This window comes from Cotesia glomerata, linkage group LG7 (assembly GCF_020080835.1).
Source record: "Cotesia glomerata isolate CgM1 linkage group LG7, MPM_Cglom_v2.3, whole genome shotgun sequence".
Classification (NCBI taxonomy): Eukaryota; Metazoa; Arthropoda; class Insecta; order Hymenoptera; family Braconidae; genus Cotesia; species Cotesia glomerata.
This window is the reverse complement of record NC_058164.1, coordinates 18110850-18131803: the sequence shown is the minus strand read 5'-3', so window position 1 is coordinate 18131803 and position 20954 is coordinate 18110850. Positions and strand designations below refer to the sequence as shown.

General features: G+C 29.4%; 1 protein-coding gene and 3 long non-coding RNA genes across 9 annotated transcripts; all 4 read left to right on the top strand.

Annotated features, from left to right (window-relative positions):
• The first annotated feature begins 628 nt into the window (after positions 1 to 628).
• Positions 629 to 1225, top strand: LOC123268739. The gene is made up of 2 exons (XR_006510285.1): positions 629 to 894; positions 1056 to 1225. It is a non-coding gene; the product is annotated as an uncharacterized LOC123268739 (long non-coding RNA).
• Positions 1226 to 1382: 157 nt separating this feature from the next.
• Positions 1383 to 1914, top strand: LOC123268740. The gene is made up of 3 exons (XR_006510286.1): positions 1383 to 1478; positions 1752 to 1811; positions 1882 to 1914. It is a non-coding gene; the product is annotated as an uncharacterized LOC123268740 (long non-coding RNA).
• A 2764-nt stretch (positions 1915 to 4678) lies between these two features.
• On the top strand, positions 4679 to 11602 carry LOC123268738. 6 transcript variants are annotated; one of them, XR_006510282.1, is made up of 8 exons: positions 4679 to 5324; positions 5389 to 5538; positions 5858 to 5891; positions 5959 to 6032; positions 6163 to 6494; positions 7192 to 7610; positions 8125 to 8364; positions 10325 to 11602. It is a non-coding gene; the product is annotated as an uncharacterized LOC123268738 (long non-coding RNA). The 6 variants fall into 6 exon arrangements; XR_006510281.1 differs by lacking the exon at positions 5959 to 6032; XR_006510283.1 differs by lacking the exons at positions 5858 to 5891; positions 5959 to 6032 and having other exon boundaries at positions 4680 to 4874; positions 5241 to 5324.
• Positions 11603 to 11938: 336 nt separating this feature from the next.
• On the top strand, positions 11939 to 16435 carry LOC123269711 (HD protein homolog). Its single transcript, XM_044735546.1, has 3 exons — positions 11939 to 12680; positions 14982 to 15265; positions 15813 to 16435. The coding sequence occupies exons 1-3, from the start codon at positions 11939 to 11941 to the stop codon at positions 16266 to 16268; spliced, it is 1482 nt and encodes a 493-aa protein (XP_044591481.1). The 3' UTR covers positions 16269 to 16435.
• Positions 16436 to 20954: the final 4519 nt, after the last annotated feature.

The window sequence follows — 20954 nt, the reverse complement described above, 5'->3', positions numbered from 1 at the left end:
AACTGATAAAAAATATGTATCAAATCTAAATTTCTCAGTAATAAATTTCATAATTTTTCCATCAAAATTGATTTAGCAGATATTTAATCATTTTTAGAATTTTTTTAACAAAAAAATTATGGCAAAAAAAAAATTAGAAAAAATAATTGACATGTCGAAATTATAAAAAATTATACACGCAATTTTTCATAAAAAGATTTGTTTGTTGAACAAAATTAAAAAATTATGAAGTGACTGTTTACTTTAATGTCATAATTTTTTCAAATTATCGTTATTTTTCTATAAACCTAGCTAGCTAACAATTATTTTTTTTTTAATGTTTTTATTAGTTGTTTTTTTAAAATTTATCTAGTTTGTTTTTAATTTCGTTTGTAATGATCTGATAATGCAATAAAAAAGTGACATTAAAGTTGGTAGTAACTTTACAATTTTTTAATTTTATTGAACAAAGAAATTTCTTCCAAAAAATTAATTTTAAAAGTTTGCATTTTTTATTTCTACATGTTAATTTTTTTTCACCATGATTTATTTATTAAAAAAATCCTTAAAATTAATAAATATATGTTGAATTAATTTTCATAATAAAAAAGTATTTTACCTTAAAAATAAATTTTAAAAAAATTTGAAAACCAGTAGAAAATACAACCAATTCATGTGATTATATTTAAAAATTGATCTACATATCAACGAGAACACAGTATTTTTCCTATGAGGCACTGGGCACGGGTTTATGCATACACTATACCCGAGCAGATATTTCACGGGCACGGATACCGTGTGTGATATACAACAGAGTGGTCGCACTGATACTTAACCTAAGTTATCAAACAAGAAGACAATAAATAAAAATAACAATGTCAGATGACAATCCGTATTCCAAAAAATATAACAGCAGTAAGTATCTATTTTAAAAATTATTTATATTTGACAAATTATAATGTGTAATATAGAAAACAACTAATTTTCACTTAATTTACATTAAAATTGGTTTTAATTTGTCACTTGAAAACAATTAATTAATTACGTTTATTTTCAAAACTTGTTGACAACTTAAGACAGTATATGGTCGGTAGGTTGTAGCCAACTTGGTAATCAGGGGTACCAGACAATAATAGATCCAGTAGTAAATAATAATCGGATATATAAAGTATAAATAAATCTAAAATTTCTGACGTGAGTCCGAAAATGTCTTCGGAAAATCCGTACTTAAAAAAATATAATGAAAGTAAGTATTTATGTTAATTAAAAATAATTTATATCTGATTTTTTCGGATATTTCAAAAAAAGAACAAATAATCTTTACTTTTTTTTCCTTAACTTGTATTAAGATTTGTTTTGTAAAACCTCTAATATATATATATATTAGAGGTTTATTATATATATATATAGATAGATAATAAACTTTATTGACCCTAGAGCCTTAGCTCCCTCAGGACCATCATAATTATACATTATAATCAGTGTAAAATACAGAGCATGTAATTACATAAATTGAAAATAATAAAATAATAACATATTATAATGAAAATAATAACGTGAATCATAAATTATAAATTATAATCGTGGTAGATATGAGACAAGTTGCCAGAAAACCTGGTATATATATATATATATATATATATATATATATATATATATATATATATGTAATTCGTAAAATTCGTTAATTTATGATTCAATTGCGAATGCCGATTATAAAAAAAATATATACATATGATAAGATCTGTTAATAAAAAGATTTTGCATTCTAGAAAAACGAGTAGAACCAAAATTACGGCAGATTTCTTCCACCGATAAAAAAAAGAAAAAAGGTAGGAAAACAATAGTTACTTTCAATATAATAATATCTCAATCATTGGCATATTTTTTTTCACTTTATAGGTAGTCAAGATATTAAAAATCTGAAGAAGAATCTGCTGGCATGTAAAAAAACAATTAATAGTGAGCCGGTTAGTGAAGAGATAATTGGTAAGATTTAACATGATATTTATAAAAGAGCGCAAGATTATTTTTACGAGTTATTATTAAAGTAAATTTTTACACGTATTAAAAAATGTAATTTGAGTTCTTTTTAATAATTTTAATTTCTATGCATGTATGTATAGATATACAGTTTGCATGGAGCAACCTTTTTAATCGGGGATACTCTGATAAGGAAAGCTAATTTGAAATAATTTAAAACAATTTAAAATAATTCAAAAGCATCTGATTTAAATACTGTATAGTTCTATATGTACATGTAGGTGATAATTATAAATCATCTTTCTAAATCAGGGTATTGACATAATTTCTTTTTCACAGATAAGAAAGAAGAAAACCGTTGCACGGACGAAAAAAGCCTGAACATATCAGAAAAGAACATACATTGCAGGCTTAAAAAAGTTGAAATGGAGCTGTATCGATTGAGGAAGGGTATGGGCGAACTCAAGGACGAAACAAAAGCTTTGAACAACGTAAGTAAATTTATCGCTGATTAGAAAAAGAGATTTTAAAAGATTAGAAATGGCTCAAAGAGATTAAAAGATATGCAAATTAACAAATATATAGATATACACTTTGAATGGGTTGAATCTTTTGAAATCTTTTTTTTTTTAGTTAGGGATTACTAAGAACAATTATCAAATGATACACGGAAAAAATAAACTATAATAAATAATGCTCACAAAAAAATGAGCAATAATAAATAATAATTGATCAATAATAAATACTGATTCAAACAGAAAAATCGTACTGTCACAACTTGAATCCGTAATATTTAAAATTGGAATGTTAATATTAGATATTTATCTAACAACAACTACTGTTTCAAACATCAAAAATAGCTATCTGACTTGATAACTACAAATGAAGTACCAAACCGGGTTCTGCACTATAGCATAAAACAGTAAAAATTAACCGATATTTGTTTCCGCGTATATATAGTCCCCCCGCACTGGCACACCGCCATTTTGATTTTTCCTCAGAGGGAAAATCTAATGTATAATTTATTTAAGGGTGTTTCAAAAAAAGAAAAAAATTCCTCATTATGTTAGGTGTCCAAAAATTTGAAAATTAGTATAAATATTTTAATTCAAATTTAACCTTTGTTATTATTATTATTGTTTTTAAAATCGTGTGAAATTTTCAAACCCGTATGAAACTTTTAATTGTGATTTAACCCTTCAGCACTCTCGCAAAACGATTTACTATTATTACTCGCGCGATGAGAAAAACTCTCACGCCTTGCACGCATGCTTATAGCCCTTTTAATTTAAAATATCTCAAAAAAAATAAATTTCTAAAAAAAAAAAAGTAACAAAATTGACTTATTTAAAAATAATATTTAATAATAATATATTCCAAATACAAATGCACTCTTACGGAAACCTCCGAACTGTACCGATCAGACCCGATTTCTTAAATTCTGACCCCCCTACTTTACTATTGCGATGAGAAAATATCTCACAGAGTTAATAAAATTTATTTTATATTTTTATGGTTTAGAATGATTCAAATAATAATATTACAATCTGAAATAATATTAATTTGTTGGCAGATAGAAAAAAAATCACATAGTCATTCCATTTGAAATTTGAAAGAAAATTTGAGTTATTGATGAGCGTGAGAGAAAATCTCATAGCGAGAGTGCTGAAGGGTTAAGAGTCGTGTGAAAATTATAATTTTCAATGTAGTACAAAAATTTTAATGTAAATTTAAGAATTATTGCTATTTATTCATATTATCTTTGAAATCGCGAAAAATTAAAATTTTATGAATATTATAATTATCATTATTATTATTATTATTATTATTATTATTATTATTATTATTATTATTATTATTATTATTATTATTATTATTATTATTATTATTATTATTATTATTATTATTATTATTATTATTATTATATATTATTAATATGAATATAGTATTATTAGGCAATATTGTTTACATAAAATCAAAACTGGGACTCTCACTTTTTTTTCTAATTGTTTGAAAGATTAAAAATTATCACTATTTTTTTTAATTAATCTGATTTATGTTTATTGATGCATTCAAGAGTTATCTTAGTTGAAAAAATATTTCAAAGTATGAAATAACAGAATATTAATTACATGTAACATTTTTTAATTTTATTTCAGACTATACAATCATGGATGAAGATGATGGTGAATCAACAACAAAGTCGTCAGAACAATTTATATAGTTATACTGCAACGGCTCCACCTTCACCTTCATATCCACCTCTACCACATCCGTCTTCATATCCACCTCCGCCTTCATATCCACCTCCGCCTTCCTATCCACCTCCAGCACCTCCGTCTTCATATCCACCTGCACCACCTCCACCTTCAAATCCACATCCACCATCAGGACATAATTATTATCAATATTCTGCCCACCAATAAAAATAAATATCATATCAAATAACTTATTATTATTATTATTATTATTATTATTAAAAATACTTTGACTTTTGTATCTTTTAGCTGTTAGGAGTCTATGCCCTACAGCCATTTAATAAACTATAACATTAAATTACATACCATTAGTATTATTATTATTTTTCTGAATCTAGCGAAAATTTAAAGTAACGATGTGAAATGGAGTTTCAATTTTAAATTACCCGCTTAATTGTCTGCAGCGACATCTCCGAATTTAATATCCAATGAAAATGTATATATCTAATGCGCATGCGCCAGTGTCAGCCATCTTGTATGGGGTTTACTTGTAAACAAACTCGCTGTACTATGACAGATAAAATAATTGAAGTTAGAAGTATTTTAGTGATAAAATTACAAAGAAGAAGTGTTAATATATTAAAAATTGGGTGAATATCTAAGAGTTCCACGAAAAAGACGCTGGGAGTCCATAATCACCTATAAAAATGATAAGTATATGTTTTGATAGCTGCTACTGCAAGCCTATTATTTTTACATTAATTACAATCAAAAAATGTGGAAATTTATATGTATAATATAGTATGACGATCAGATAATAGCTAACATAATATTTTAATTTTTGTCCAGTAGGATTCTCCGCGTTTTTTTTATTGTGGGGTTGGTTGAGATTCTCGCCTGATAATTTAGCGAGGCCACGCGGTTGGAATCGGTATATTATGGTCAGGTCTCGAAGCCAGCCTTACTCGAACAATTGTAAAGAAACTACTCGACAGAAATATTGCTTATTTGCTAATTATTCTTATTGTACATTTAAATAACTAAATACTTTGAATAAACATTTTTTTTTACTCTTTATAGTCAGTCGAACAACTGAATTGCAGCCCTAGATCAGAGGTGCCATGTACGTAGAATGACAGGGAATTATGTTCAATAATAAATCAGGTATGTATAAATTTGTAGCAGTACCATGTTATGTAGATAAAATAATAATAAATTTTTTTTTAAGGATTGAAATGCACGGCCCAGAGAAAAAATAATGTATTGCGGACTACCAGAACTGGCTGTTCCAGTCATGAGCAACCGAATGAATCACGGAGGAACAATTTTGCTGGAATTTGAGCTCTTAATGAGTCAAATTTTATCATTTCAGTCGCAGGTTATGTGCATTTAATATTTTCATGTAAAATTAATGAAATTTTTTTTTTCTGATCTAATGCCGGCTAACAATTTATTGTTAGATATAATTTGGGTAAAATTTCTGAAATTTATCCCAAATTAGGCCAGATCATTAGATTCATTAAATGTAATTTTAAATACGCAAGTAAGCTTTTTTTCTGATCGGATGCCGGCTAACAATTTATTGTTAGCTATAATTTGGTTAAGATTTCTGAAATTTTATCTCAAATGAGGCCAGATCTTTATGTTTTAGATCGGTAGTTTACTAAAAATGTTTAAATTTTTTATCATAAAAATAGATTATCACGATCGGATGCCGGCTTACATTTTAATGTAAGTTATGATTTGAGTAAAATTATTTTTAATTTTATCTCAAATCGGGCCTGATCTTTTCTTTTAGATTGGTTATATGTTAAAAATATTAAAATTTATAAGAATAGATCATTACGATCGGATGCCAGCTTACATTTAGATGTAAGTTATGATTTGAGTAAAATTATAATTAATTTTATCTGAAATCGGGGCAGATCTTTATTTAGTTTTAGTATAATTTGTTTGAAAATAATTTCAATAATAATTATTAATTGTTACATCAATTTTTCAGTTACTTCAATGACATTCAAGCAAGTAGTAGTTCCCACATTCTTTGTTACTCAGCAGTTGCATTAATCGTAAAACGTTCTAAAAGATCAATTCTGAGAGATCTTATAAAAGTAATTTAATAAGATTCGTACACGTACCGTGATCCAGCCACAGAATTTTGTGGAACATTTGTACGTGAATTTCCATTTTGGAGTACGCCTGAAAACTATATATAGGCCACATAGTTATTCTCAACGACTTCTTCCTAGTTGCTTTGTTAAAGGACCTTGGAAAAAATGCGAAAAAGATAATTTTTGAAACTTTTTGTCGTATTTATCAATACATCAGCATCAGGTTTGTAATTTTAATTATATCGCGTTGCAGATGCCATAAGGTCGATTTAAAAATTATACACCCTCATAGCTATCGGAAACTAAAGGTGTATAAAAAAAATACTTTTCGAGAATCGACGTATTTTTGTCCGAAATGAATAAAAATGCAAAAAAAAAAATTTTATACGCCTTTGTGGAATCCGAGGTACATTTCAGGATCCAGAAAAATTTTTTGAAGTTTTAAATAATAATTATTATTAAAACATAGCAAATACAATAAAATCATATAAGACCTTTTTTATAAATGTATCAATGTTTCGAGGTTACCCCATAAGACCAAAGTTAAAATGCCTACATTTAAAATTAATTATTTAATTAAATAAACGGTGAACTTTCCGGAAATTCTTAGAGTATATTTGTATCAATTTAAAAATTATATAAAAAAAATCAAGACATTTTGTCGACTATAGTTTTAATACTCGTACTACCTTAAATATTATAAATATTTACAACTGTGTATAAATAAAATACAATTATGACGGAAACTATCAAATAATATTGATACGGTATATTCATTTATAGAAATAATTCAAATTTTATTTAACTGCGTCATAAATATCCGGTTTTCAGTATAAACGTTCTTGAATTTAATATTTAAATTTTGAAAAAAAAAAACATTAATAATAATAATAATAATAATAAGGAATTTTTGACAACAGGTGTACTCGAACTAAAGAAGAGCTATCGGCGAATATCTATCAGCGGCTAAAATGGATGATGTATGTAGAAGATAAAATGATGGTAGTGGACGGTAAGCTGGCGATGTATCACGAAAATTTAAAGCGATTGTGTCGTCATTTGGAGGTACTTCTGCAAATACATTTGGTACCGCAGATGGATGTTAGTGCTGTCAGCGAAGTTGCTAGAAGGCGTAAATTTTCGCAAGCATTTTTGGTGATGGCGAGTAATCTCGCTTGTCAATTATTAACGGTACACAATGAGGAAATTGCCAGATGTAGAGAATTTCAGAGTAAATTCGACGGGAATTTTTTTGGACAGCCTATTTCCGGGTTTGGAGCATGTTCCGCCTAGTTTCGCTACTCAAGCGCCAACTATTTTCGATAATGGATAGCCTAAGGTAATTTTTATTTTTAATTTTGACTGTTATTAAAACTTTTAATGGCCTGTAACTCATTAAATATTCATTTTATCAAAATTCACAATTTGATCTTTTTTGTAGATTATCAAATTCTCTACAACTTTTGTGAAAAACATTTTTCTCTGAACTCAAAATCACAAAAGTTACAAGCAATTTAATTGTTTTTAGTCGGTAACTTTTGAGTTGATTTCTCAAAATTTGATGAAAAAATTTTTTATTTAATATAAATATATTTTTAGGTAAAATTTAATATTAATTTATTATAGTTCATCGTAAAATAATATGCTTGACTTATCCGAATGATCAATGCTCAATAAATTGAATAGAATATTAAATAAATGTTTGCTTATTTAATAAAAATAGAAATGTTTTACCGTGAAATGGAAAGTAATATAATGCATATAATGTAAAAAAAGAAAGTAATAACATAGACATTCTGTAATTATTATTAAATTAACAATATTCTAACATTAACTGTTATTTTTTTTAACAGCTGACTGCGGACGATATGGAATCACTAAAAATTAAATTACTCGATCTCACGGATTCCATTTCAACGCCCGATTTAAGTAGCATTTGATATCACGCAATTTTTCCTCTCTAAGAGTCTCACGTGAGTAACTACCAGTGAAGAAAATAATATTAACAAAATAATAAAAGAAGACGATAGTACAACTTTAATGTCTGTTGATGTCTCAGCTACCAAGAAAACAAGCGAACACATTTCTCTGAGGTGATTTAATTATAAAAATAAAAAAAAAATTAGAAAAGACGGTTGACCTTGCAGGCCATCCCTGTAACTTCCCGTTAATCTCATACCTAAGAGATCGGATTTCGCTTATTACTCTGTCTTCGAGCGCAAAAATATAAATTTTTGATTGTTTTGAGCTCTCCAAACTCAAAACGATAGCTATTTTATACTTTTGAGCTCTTCGAGCTCAAAAGTCTGATAAAAGTTTCATAAAGCACTATTTTTTTAATTTTCAAACTGCCATAACTTTTGAATGAATGAACCGATTTCCACGCGGTTGGTGGCAATCGATGTTGTTTATTGATTCCTAAATCAAATACACTGATTGATCATATGGAAAATTTCGGAGTAATTTGAAACAAATCAATTTTTTCGATTTATTGAGTTCACGATATCTCACAAATGAATCAACCGATTTTGACCCGGTTTGCGGCAATCGACGTGGTTTTTTAAGGTTAAGAGCTGATTAGTTTTTGGTATTGATCGGTAAAGCCGTTTGAAAGTTATTTCAAAAAAACCACTTTTGAAAAATTTTTTTTCTTAGTTTTTTTTAGATTTCTCGAAACCTACCGGTTCAAAACGGGCCAAACTCACAAGAAATCGAATGTTTCATGTAAGTCTATAGAACGCCGCTTAGTTCATTCCAATCGGTCAAGCTGTTCAAAAGTTATAAGAGGCCTACATATGGCCATACATACATACATACATACATACATATATATATATATATATATACACACACACACATACAGACATACGGACATCATCGCAGGAGTAGTCACGGAAGCTTCCCAGGACCTCAGAACGTCGAGATCCGATGAGAACTCGATTTTTGCAAATGGGGAAATATTAATAACTTCCCGATTTTTGAAAATTTTCAATTTTCTTAGCGGGAAGTTAAAAAATCTTTATATTTATATTATTTCTATAAAATAATCAAAATTCAATCAGTGTCACAAAAAAATTTTTTCTCTTTATTTTCAGCTTAATTGAATAATTAAATACAATATTTCTTTATTCTAATGTCAAAATAATTCAAGCATGGGAAATTTTAAGGAATTTAAATTTATTAGAAAAGTTTATCGGTCACAGCTAGTCCGATTAAATTTAAATTTAAATTTATAATACCTTTATTTTGAATCTTGGAGACTTATCGTCCACCGACCGATTGACATCTCGAAAATAGATCCTTGTATTTTTCGTAGACGATTATTATAAAATACGGTTTTTTTGAAATTACTCATAAACGGCTTTAACGATCGATTCCAAAAACTAATCAACTCTTAAACTTAAAAATCCACGTTGATCACCGCTAACCAGGTCAAAATCGGTTGATTCGTTCGTGAGATATCGTGAAAAAAAGAAATCGAAAAAATTGATTTTTTTTTTTCAAATTACTCCGAAATTTTCAATACGATTAATCAGTGCTTTTGATTTTTTATAGGACTCAAAAAACAACTCCGATTGCCACCAACCACGTGGAAATCGGTTGATTCATTCAAAAGTTATGGCAGTTTGAAAATTAAAAAAATAGTGCTTTACTAAACTTCCATCAGACCTATGAGCTCGAAGAGCTCAAAAGTATAAAACAGCTCTTGTTTTGAATTTGGAGAGCTCAAAATAATGAATAATTTATATTTTTGAGCTCGAAGAGATCAAAAACAGAGTAACAAGCAAAATTCGATCTCTTAGGTATGAGATTAGCGGGAAGTTACAGGGATGGCCTGCAAGGTCAACCGTCTTTTCTAATTTTTTTTTAATTAGATCTCTTATTTGTAAATCTTTTTTAGAGGAAATAATTTAATTTTTTATTAATATTTCAGCACTTGAGTGTTAACAAGTGTGAAAAAATTAACATGTGCTGATAAGGGTTAAAAAAATGTCTCAAAATTTAATTAAAAAAAAATAAAATTCCTAATACTAATTATATTTTTTTTTTCAGATTTGACTTTGAATCAGAAACAGAATTTAAAAAAATAACCCAGCAAAACGTAAGATACTCAACATCACCATTCTCGAAATTTGAATAAAAATTAAAAATTCTCGATTGAACTTAAAAATTAAGGGTGCCGAATAAACAAGTGGAGGTTGGTTATTCGTAATCCTCCATATCTCGAAGTACGAAGTACCAACAATAACTACTACTGCCATAAGCTCCTAAGTAAATCGTGCAGAAAAAATTTCTGCGGAAATTTGAGCTCTTATATGAGTTAATTTTAGAATTTGAGATGCAGGTCATGTAACATTAACATTCTTATATAAAATAATCGAAATTTCTTTTTCCGATCCGATGCCGGCTAACAATTTATTGTTAGCTACAGTTTGGGTAAAATTTTTGAAAATTTTATCCCAAATTAGGCCAGATCATTAGTTTTATAAAATATTATTTTTATTATCCGTGCTAATTTATTTCTGATCGGATGCCGGCTAACAATTTATTGTTAGCTATAATTTGGGTAAAATTTTTGAAATTTTTTCCCAAATTAGGCCAGATCATTAGTTTTAAATAGATTTTAAAATAATAATTTTAAGTCTGAATAAGAATATATCGATCGGATGCCGGCTTACACTTTTAAGTGAGTTGTAATATGGATAAAATTTTTTTATTTTATTCCATGTTAGGCCAGATCGTTATTTTTAAATGAATTCTATATTAAAAATTAGATAAGTTTATATATTAGAGTAAATTATAACGATCGCATACCAGCTTATATTTTCATGTAAGTTATAATTTGGATAAAATTATTACTAATTTTATGTCAAATTAGGCCAGATCATTAGTATTAATTAAATAAATTTTATTTGAAACAAAATTTATGTTAGAATATGTTGTATTGATCAGATGCCGGTTTACATTTTTATGTAAAATATAATTTGTGAATAATTTATTAAATTATCTCAAATTAGGTCAGGTCATTAAATTTAAATTAATTTAATATTATAAATATTGTGTTTTTTATTTGTCAGAGAAGATATGAAGAGTAGCACGATTATTATTCTATATTTTAAATGTTCATTTTTTAATTAATTTTTTTCTATAAGTAACGGAGTCTGCCTTATCTTTGTGGATAATGCAGTTATCTTTATATGAAGATCGCGCTACTCATCATTTCTCCTCAAATATTTATTTTTCTCGCCGTCAGATGTCATCAATAGTGGTGGCATCTAAAAAGAACATGGCGGCGTCCATACCAAAATTCTACTACCGTTACCCCTTAAAGAAAGTATATCAATCACTATCGACAAAGTTTTTGAAATTTGGTGTGCGGCACAAATCCCGACAAGAGAGAAAAGATCTGCTTTTTTGAAACTAATCTCAAATCACAATCGATGGAAGAATTTACAAAAAAACCATAAAATGAAAAAGTCAAAGTCTCAAAAAAAAAAGGAATCCGTTTTTCAGGATGAATTAAATAAACTATTTGATGTAGCTCATGCGGATGTTTTAATTATACTGGACAAAGAAAAAAGATTATTTTATTTGGGACAAAAATCTTCCAGTCGACGTGGTTTTATTTCATATAATTCTCAACCAATTTTAGAAGATGTCGAAGACATGGATGTTGATATCAGCAATTATGATAATAATAACAATAATAGTGATAATAATAGTGAAGAGAACATTGATAGCAATGATAAAAACTATAATAATAATGGTAATGATAGTAATAATAATGTCGGAGAGTTTGATAACGACAATGTCAACTATTATTGTGCAGTTGAGACTGATGATGTTGCTAATCATAAAATATCAAGTCATCCATCTCAATTATCCCAGAAATCTTTGGAAAGTAATACTTCTCGTATAATCTCTGATTATGAAGATGAAATGCCAAAACAACAAGTTCCAAAAATTGATATAATGACACCAGAACTTGCTGCGGCTTTGGATAGAGCTAACGTGACTAGTAGGATGGCGACTTACATTATTGCTGCTTTATTATCTTGCTTGAACATTGATTGTGCAAGCGTAAACTTTAGTCATGTGACTATTCACCGAGCAAGGGAAAAATTCCGGAAAGAAGCGGCGTTAAATCTGAAGACTAATCTGGAAACTGACAATTATGTACTACATTTTGATGGAAAACTGTTATCAGATATTATAGGTACAGAACAAGTTGACCGGCTTCCGATTATTTTATCATCATCAGGTAAATTTCAACTGTTAGGAGTTCCTAAACTAGAATCTGGGACTGGACAAAACCAAGCTTCAGCTATTATTAAAACAGTAAAACAATGGGATATTAATACTGACAACATCAAAGCATTGCGTTCTGATACTACGGCGTCAAATACGGGTTAATAATTTATTAATAAAAAAAATATAACATGGTTGATAACCGTAATGTTTAAATGCTAAATCAAATCAGATTTTTAGTATTAACCACCCTGATTAAGAAATATGATTTGGAATGATTCGAAAAATTTTAATAATTTCATATTGTATGATATCACAAAATTATGATTCACAATTATTCAAAATGATTCAAAATTCTTAGTTCTGAATAATTTTAAATCATAATTTTATTATTCAAAATTATTCAAAATGATTCAAAGTTCTTAGTTCTGAATAATTTTAAATCATAATTTTACTATTCAAAATTATTCAGAATGATTCAAAGTTCTTAGTCTTTTATGGACCATCATCCAATAACTCTGCATATATATTTGAAAATAATATATATAATTTGAAAAAAAAAGTCACAAGTCCTAAAGGGATCATGAATCAAATGGCGAACCGGTGTTTACGGGACAATATGTTCAGAGGTCAACTTTCGACGGCTTCAAACGAAACTACTTGGCAATTTTGCAAAGCGATATTAGATAAAAAAAAAGAAATAACAAATTGTATCAGAACCAACGATGGGGTTTTATTAATACAAAATGATGTTAAAAACGTAATACCAGAAGAGGAAAAAATTTATACCCGATGTATTTATAATAGTGTAGTGTTTTATGGTACACTTTATACTAAAGGCAATAAAACAAACAACACAACAGTCTACTTAGATAACAATAAAATTGCTAAGATTCATTGCTTTTATAATCGACATGATCAAGTTTACGTAAAGGTAACAGTAGCTGCAGTAGAAAAATTTGATATTTTTGAACATATATTTGTTATAAAGAGTGGGAAAATAAATTTACAATTATAGATATAAAAAATAGTATCAAAAATGGTATTTATTAGAGTAGAAAATTTATCTTTGATTTCTATGACTGACTATGTATGTCTACAACCCAATAGTTTTGAGGTTCAATAAAAAATAAAATTATACCTATGTAACAATGACAATTCAATCTTTTGTATCCCTATAACGACACCTTCATTACCATTCTATTTATCAAACTAATAACAATTAAATGATTATGATCACTCTGGGATCGAAAATATTAAAAGAAATTTATAAAATTTAAAATTACCCAAACGAGCTTTCAATGTTATTCAGTATTATTTAAGATGATTTGGAAGTTGGAATCATTTAAAATAATATTAAATCATCTGGAAAACCAGAAATTATAATATTATTTTATCATTCAATATTATTCAAAATGATTCGAACGTTTAAATTATGCTAAATAATTTTATATCATCTGAAGAACCAGAAATTTCTATATTATTTTATCATTCAATATTATTCAAAATGATTTGGAAGTTGAAATCATTTCGAATAATATTAAATCATTTGATGAACCAGAATTTTCGATGTTATTTTATCATTCAATATTATTTAAAAATGATTCGAACGTTTAAATTATGCTAAATAATTTTATATCATCTGAAAAATCAGAAATTTCTATATTATTTTATCATTCAAAATTATTCAAAATGATTTGGAAGTTGAAATCATTTCAAATAATTTTAAATCATCTGAAAAACCAGAATTTTCAATATTATTTTATCATTCAATATTATTCAAAATGATTTGGAAGTTTAAATCATTTCAAATAATTTTTAAGTCATCTGAAGAACCAGAATTTTCAATATTATTTTATCATTCAATATTATTCAAAATGATTTGGAAGTTGAAATCATTTCAAATAATTTTAAATCATCTAGAAAACCAGAAATTATAATATTATTTTATCATTCAATATTATTCAAAATGATTTGGAAGTTGAAATCATTTCAAATAATTTTAAATCATCTGAAGAACCAGAATTTTCAATATTATTTTATCATTCAATATTATTCAAAATGATTTGGAAGTTGAAATCATTTCAAATAATTTTAAATCATCTAGAAAACCAGAAATTATAATATTATTTTATCATTCAATATTATTCAAAATGATTTGGAAGTTGAAATCATTTCAAATCATTTTAAATCATAAAATAATATTACATTTTTTTATTATTTGATATGATATAAAATGATTCGTTGTAAAATTTATGCTTGAAAGTCAAATCATCCTGACAATTTGGGATGATTTGAAATGATTAAACCCGCGTCTTTTCGAATCATTCCAAATGAGATTTCTTAATCAGGGCATTAATTTCCAAGTTATGAGTTATTTTTTTTTTCAAATTGAAAAGATTTCTCCGTACTACTCTAAAAAATCGATACTTCACTAGCAATTCTCATTTTATTTTTTCAGGAATCAGAAATGGTGCGTGTGTATTAGTAGAAAAGGCTCTTAGTAGAAAACTGTTGTACTTGCCATGCCGACACCATATTTTTGAAATTGTTCTTCGAAGTGCATTTGAAGTATACTGGCCTGCTTCGTCTGGCCCAAACGTTCCAATTTATCAGAGATTTAAAAAGAAGTGGGATGAAATTGACCAATCAAACTTTACGGCTGGTATTTGTGACAAAAAAGTTTTGGAAGTAATAACACCAATCAAAGATGAGATTTTGAAATTCGTTAATAATCAAATAGAAGTAAAATTTTTAATCCAGCGCTGAAGAATTATTAACTGATGTTAAAGTGGAAAAGAAAAATGTATAAAGTTCAGTATAATTGAGGAGCTGATTTTCAAAAGGGTATCTTTTCATATTTTAAAATACCAGTTTTCTGAACTTTTAAATACTAATTACTTTGAGAATTATGAACATTTATAAATGAAAATCGAATTGCAGCTTCATAACCGATTGCACTTTATAGCTAAATTAAAAAAAGTTCAATACAAATATTTATAATTGAAGATAACTAGTTTTTGTCTCGATTAATCAAAAATCAAAAGATACCCTTTTGAAAATAAGCTCCTCAATTATCAATTTTACTCTGATTAATTAACTTGCCGTCGTGATTAAAAATATTGAAAATCAGTTTCACATGACTGTTATACTTTCAATCATCTTTAACGATTAAAATTGCGTTTGTAAAATATTTTACAACTTTTACCTCACATCAGTTAATAATAATTAGTCTTCTCAACTTTGAAATTGCGATATAATCAATTTCATTTTGACTTATAACTTTTTGTAGATGGATCATTGTCGAGACGATTACCGTGAACTTCTGGAATTATCATTAATATTTTTGGGTACTACTACCACAAATATTACATTTAAGCATCCTGGAGCGGTCCATCATGCAAGGTGGATGGCTAAAGCAATATATAGTTTAAAAATTTTTTTATTCAGAAATGAATTTCATCTTACTAAATCGGAAATAGATGGATTACGAGAACTTTGTTTATTTATCATAATATTCTATTTAAAAGCTTGGTTCACTGCGCCGTGTGCTATAACAGCACCTAATAATGATTTAACTTTGATTAAAGAATTAATTTCATATGAAAGATTTAATAATAGTCTTTCACAGACATGCTCACAAAAATTAGCCGATCACTTGTGGTATTTAAACAACGAGCTGTCTGTTTTATCTCTCTTTGATAAAAATGTTTCAGTTGGAACAAAAAAGAATAGTTCATGCTCTTAAAAACTGTAAAGCCAATGAAACTACAACAAATCGCTTTATAATAGATAAGAAAAATTTAGAGTCATTATTAAATAAAGATCTTAGTCAATTTATGTCTATGAGATCGATTAATATATTTGAATCGTTTGATTTGTCGTATGAGTTCATTGATGAGGATGTTACTTTTTGGCCCCAGAACTGAATTTCTTAGAAAACTTGGAGTATTTCGGGAAACTTCAAGTTGTGAATGATGTAGCAGAACGCGGCGTGGCATTGATAGAGCAGTATAATCGATGCTTAACGAAAGATGAAGAACAGCTTCAATATTTGTTGCAAGTAGTGACAGAACATAGAAAACAATATCCTAATTGCAATAAAAGTAATTTTATAAAACTGTAATATTTTCAAGTTGAAAAATTGTTGTAACAAGTTGTAAATATAGTTTTTTGTTATAAAGAATTAATTGTTCAATTAAATTTCTTAATATTTAGTAAAAAAAAAATAAATTTGTTATAAAAGAGACCAAAAAATCATTTATAAGATATTTTTAACGTTTATATTTATATATTAGTGCATTTCGTGAGTTAAGTATTGAATTAATTAGTAAAAAAAGTTGACAGTCTCAGGTTAACGGAATTGAAGTAATTTAACATAAAAAATAAAAAAAATATAGCATATGATATTTTTTTTGTAGTTTTATTGGAAAATATTATAAATTTTTTATTAGTGTTATCTTTGACCGCGGATATCTTTGAAGCCGTTAATCTGAGGAACTTTGGTCTTCAAACGTTTTTTGTAGAGCGTAAAATTTCCTACAAATATCATTTTTCAGATTGTTGTTACGATGAACCGTTCCAAAGTAATAAAAATTAAAAAATTAAAAAAAATTTTTCCCGTGTTATTTAAATGGAAAATAAAGAAATGGATACAGGCAAATCTTACTATTGATATTAAGAGCTCACATGGGCGCCAAAATTTTTGTTTTTAGGTATACTATCAATTTTTAGACACCAAAAGAAAAAAAAAAAAATTCGTCTTTTTTTGAAACACCCTAACCTATACGTAACATCTTTCTTTTTATTACTTAACACCTCATAATTAATAGTCATGTAAAGAAGATCATGCCCCGACAAGAAAGGTTGAGATGATTGCCCCCAAGCTGCCAACACAGAGAGGTTACTAACTGCACCGATGTCTATCCACGTATCCGATGTCTTTGTGTGATGCGTAGGTTCCATTGGTACAATCGTAAGTCCATGCGATGCGAAAAATTCTTGAAGACTTATTGAATCTTGAGCATGGGTTAATAGGTTAACAATGAAATCGACCATCACACAAACAAACTTATACTTCTTAATGTAGCTAGACAGCTTATTCTGGAAAATCTCCAGAAAGCCTGCTCTGGGAGGTCGATAGACAACAGCAACTAATAGCTTTGGTCCTTCTAGGCTCCAAACCTCAGCAATAAGAAACTCTGGAACTCCATCTGCAGGCAGTGTCATTGAAGAGGCTAGTATCCTAGAAGAAAGCCCATCTCGAACAAATAATGCAACTCCACCACCAACACGACCTCGGCGATCAACACGTAGCACGGTATAAGAGGGCAAAGAAATTTGAGCATCTATAATCGCATCATTTAGCGAGGACTCAGTAACTGCTATTAAATTATACCAGTTCCGATGAAAAAACTCCCGAAACTCGCCAATATGCGTCGTAGATGCTAATGACTGAGCATTCAAACAGCACATGCTGATGGTAGATGATATTGCATGCTCCGAAGATTTTAAATTGTGTGATTTTGGCATCTGATGACAGTCTCGACGCGCTGCTACCGATGGCAAGTGACGTGATGATGAAGTAATGTCCCGTAATAGCTATAGACCAAGACCTTCAAGATTAGTTGAAGGCACAATCCTGATTGGCTTCGAAGACGCATCCTTACGTATGAAGACAGCATCATCCATAATCCAAATGAACTTTGCATCAATCTGCGTGAACCTCTTACGAACTTTATCACAAAGTTCACGTAATTCAACTGGCATGCGTCTGTTTACGCTCACTTTATTTGAAAGCAACGTCTCAATAATTTTATCAGCCATCAGATTAGGCATTTTTTTCTTAGCATAAATCAATTGCCTACACTTAGAAGCACTAGTAAGCTCAACAACGATAGCTCGAGATCTTATCCTTCCTGTCACGGACTAAACATTTATCTTCTTCCTTCCCATGCGCTGAGCACGAATAATTTCAAAGTCAGACAATGCCACATCAAGACAGTTAGTCAAAGCAGGAACAAAATCTTTAGCAAGCTTATTTGGATCAGTTGTGTCATCTGTTTTGGGAACACCAGTAACAACAATCTGATTCGCAAGACTGAGACAAGCAACACGCAGACTTGTGTCACAATCTGCCAAAACAGCATTTGCACCAGCAGCTCCTGTGATTTTACTTTCAACAGCAGCAAGACGGGTATTGTGATCCTTGACTTTTCGAGAGACGTTCTCAATCTTGCTAGTAGCCTCCTTAACATCATTTCGGATCGAGCCAATCTTATTTTGACATTCCTTTAAATCCTCAAGAATTTTCTTGTTGTCATTAACTAACGTTGCCACAGTCTCTGTCATCGATTCGAGCGACTGTTTCATTGACTCAAGACCAGCTAATCTACCCTCCATTTTCTCTAACAAATTAGTCACTGTAGTTTCCATAAAAATGAAGGGCATTTATCTGAGACAGCATTGGAAGCATTCGTCAGGTCAACTGAATACTTAGTTGCAACACATTCAAAATGAAAACAATGCTTACATTTTAATTTAGTCTTAACACAGTCTACTGTCTTTCCGATTTCAAGAAAACACAGTCACACTTAACTTTAGGCATTTTAAATTTCCCGCCGGTAATAGTATTAGTACCTGAAATTACCACTGTGCGCATCGATCTCCCGAAAACTCCAAGCTCAATAACACATCTGACAGACAGCCTATACTCGAAGACTGGAGAACACGCGGCCTCACAATTTATGACTAAATTCGTCAATATCCAAAGCTCACATGACAAAACTAATTAGTACAAAGAAATTCTCAGTTAAAACTACTTATACCTACCACTAAATAAAAGAAATAACTAGCAATTAAGTGCATATAAAACACTGAAACTAGAGAGCTGAAAAAAACACGTCTGGCACTTAGAGCACTAGCGACCTCTCTTTTGTAATTTAAGTAATTTGTTTAAATATTCATGAACAATTAGTTGTAGAATAATATTTGAACTGCTAGCTCTGACGTCACGCGAGAAGAGAGATATATGTGTCACAAGCCAACGCTTAGGCCTCTCTATCGTTTGTTTTATCGTGCCTCTCTATCGCTTGTTGCGCGCTCTCGCTTGTACGCACAGGCTCAGGTGGAACGGGACACTTTTTCGTGTGCGCTGTCAGTGTTCATCAATTTATAAGACGTTATCACGTCAATAGTATATTACATACCTAGGCCAGTAAAATAAGAAAAGTCTCAGATCACATGTAATTGTTGGCCGAGGCGAAGCCAAGGTTGACAAACATGTGATCTGAGGCTTTCTTATTTACTGGCCAAGGTGTGTATACTATTTTTCTGCTCGACGTAGCCGGAATGTGGCAGCTTTGTTTAGCGCAGCGGCCAGAAAGTTGCCACTTTCCGGCCGGAGGGCAGAAAAAATTTTTTCAAATGTGTTTTTTTTTAATAAATTTTAAACGGCTTTACTGATCGATTCTAAAAACTAATCAGCTCTTAACCTCAAAAACCACGTAGATCACCACCGGTCCGGTCAAAATCGGTTGATTCTTTCGAGAGAAATCGTGAACGAAAGAAAACTGAAAAAAGTGTTTTTTTGGAATCACTCCGAAATTTCTTGTTTGATCATTATAAACTTGAAAATTATTTATGAGGCTTAAAAAACTGCGTCGAATGCTGCTAACCGCGTGAAAATCGGTTCATTCATTCAAAAGTTATTGTGGTTTGAAAATTCAAAAAATAGTGTGTTTTATCAAACTTCGATCAGACTGAGTTCGAAGAGCTCAAAAGCATAGAAAAGCTATCTCTTTGAGCTTGAAAAGCTCAAAACAATACAGAAATTATATTTTTGAGCTCGAAGAGCTCAAAAACGGCATAAGTGCAATTTTAAGCGTCCAGGTATGGAATTAGCTGGAAGTTGCAGGGATGGCCTTCAGGGTCAACTGTTTTCCTAATTTTTTAAAATGTTAAATAATCTGAACTACAATGCAGGTATTTTGTAAGGAATAAAGACATCGGCAATTGCACTTGAAAGAACTGTTTTTATTTATTTTAAAAAAGATAATTGTCTTCACTTTTTTCAAGGTCTGTGGTAATTCGATATATCATAATATTTAAACGATCAAACTTTATTTTACCATAGCGGCAAGTTAAAAGTAAATTTTACTAAAATAAGGGCTATATTCTTTTGACTAATTATAATACTGAATTTTATTTTGATAACAAAAAAGCAGTATGATGGCCGAGCGGGCTAAGTCATTATCCCGTTAGTTCGTTCGCACATCATGCCGCGAGGCGAGGGTTCAAGCCCCGATGGTTGTTCGAATAGTTCCAACACCAACCGTCGGGGGTCGCTCCGGTAGCCGAACTGTACTGGCATGGGTTTTCTCTGTGGTTTCCCCATCGCCACTATTCCAACAACCGATAGAAAGGGGTGAGGAAT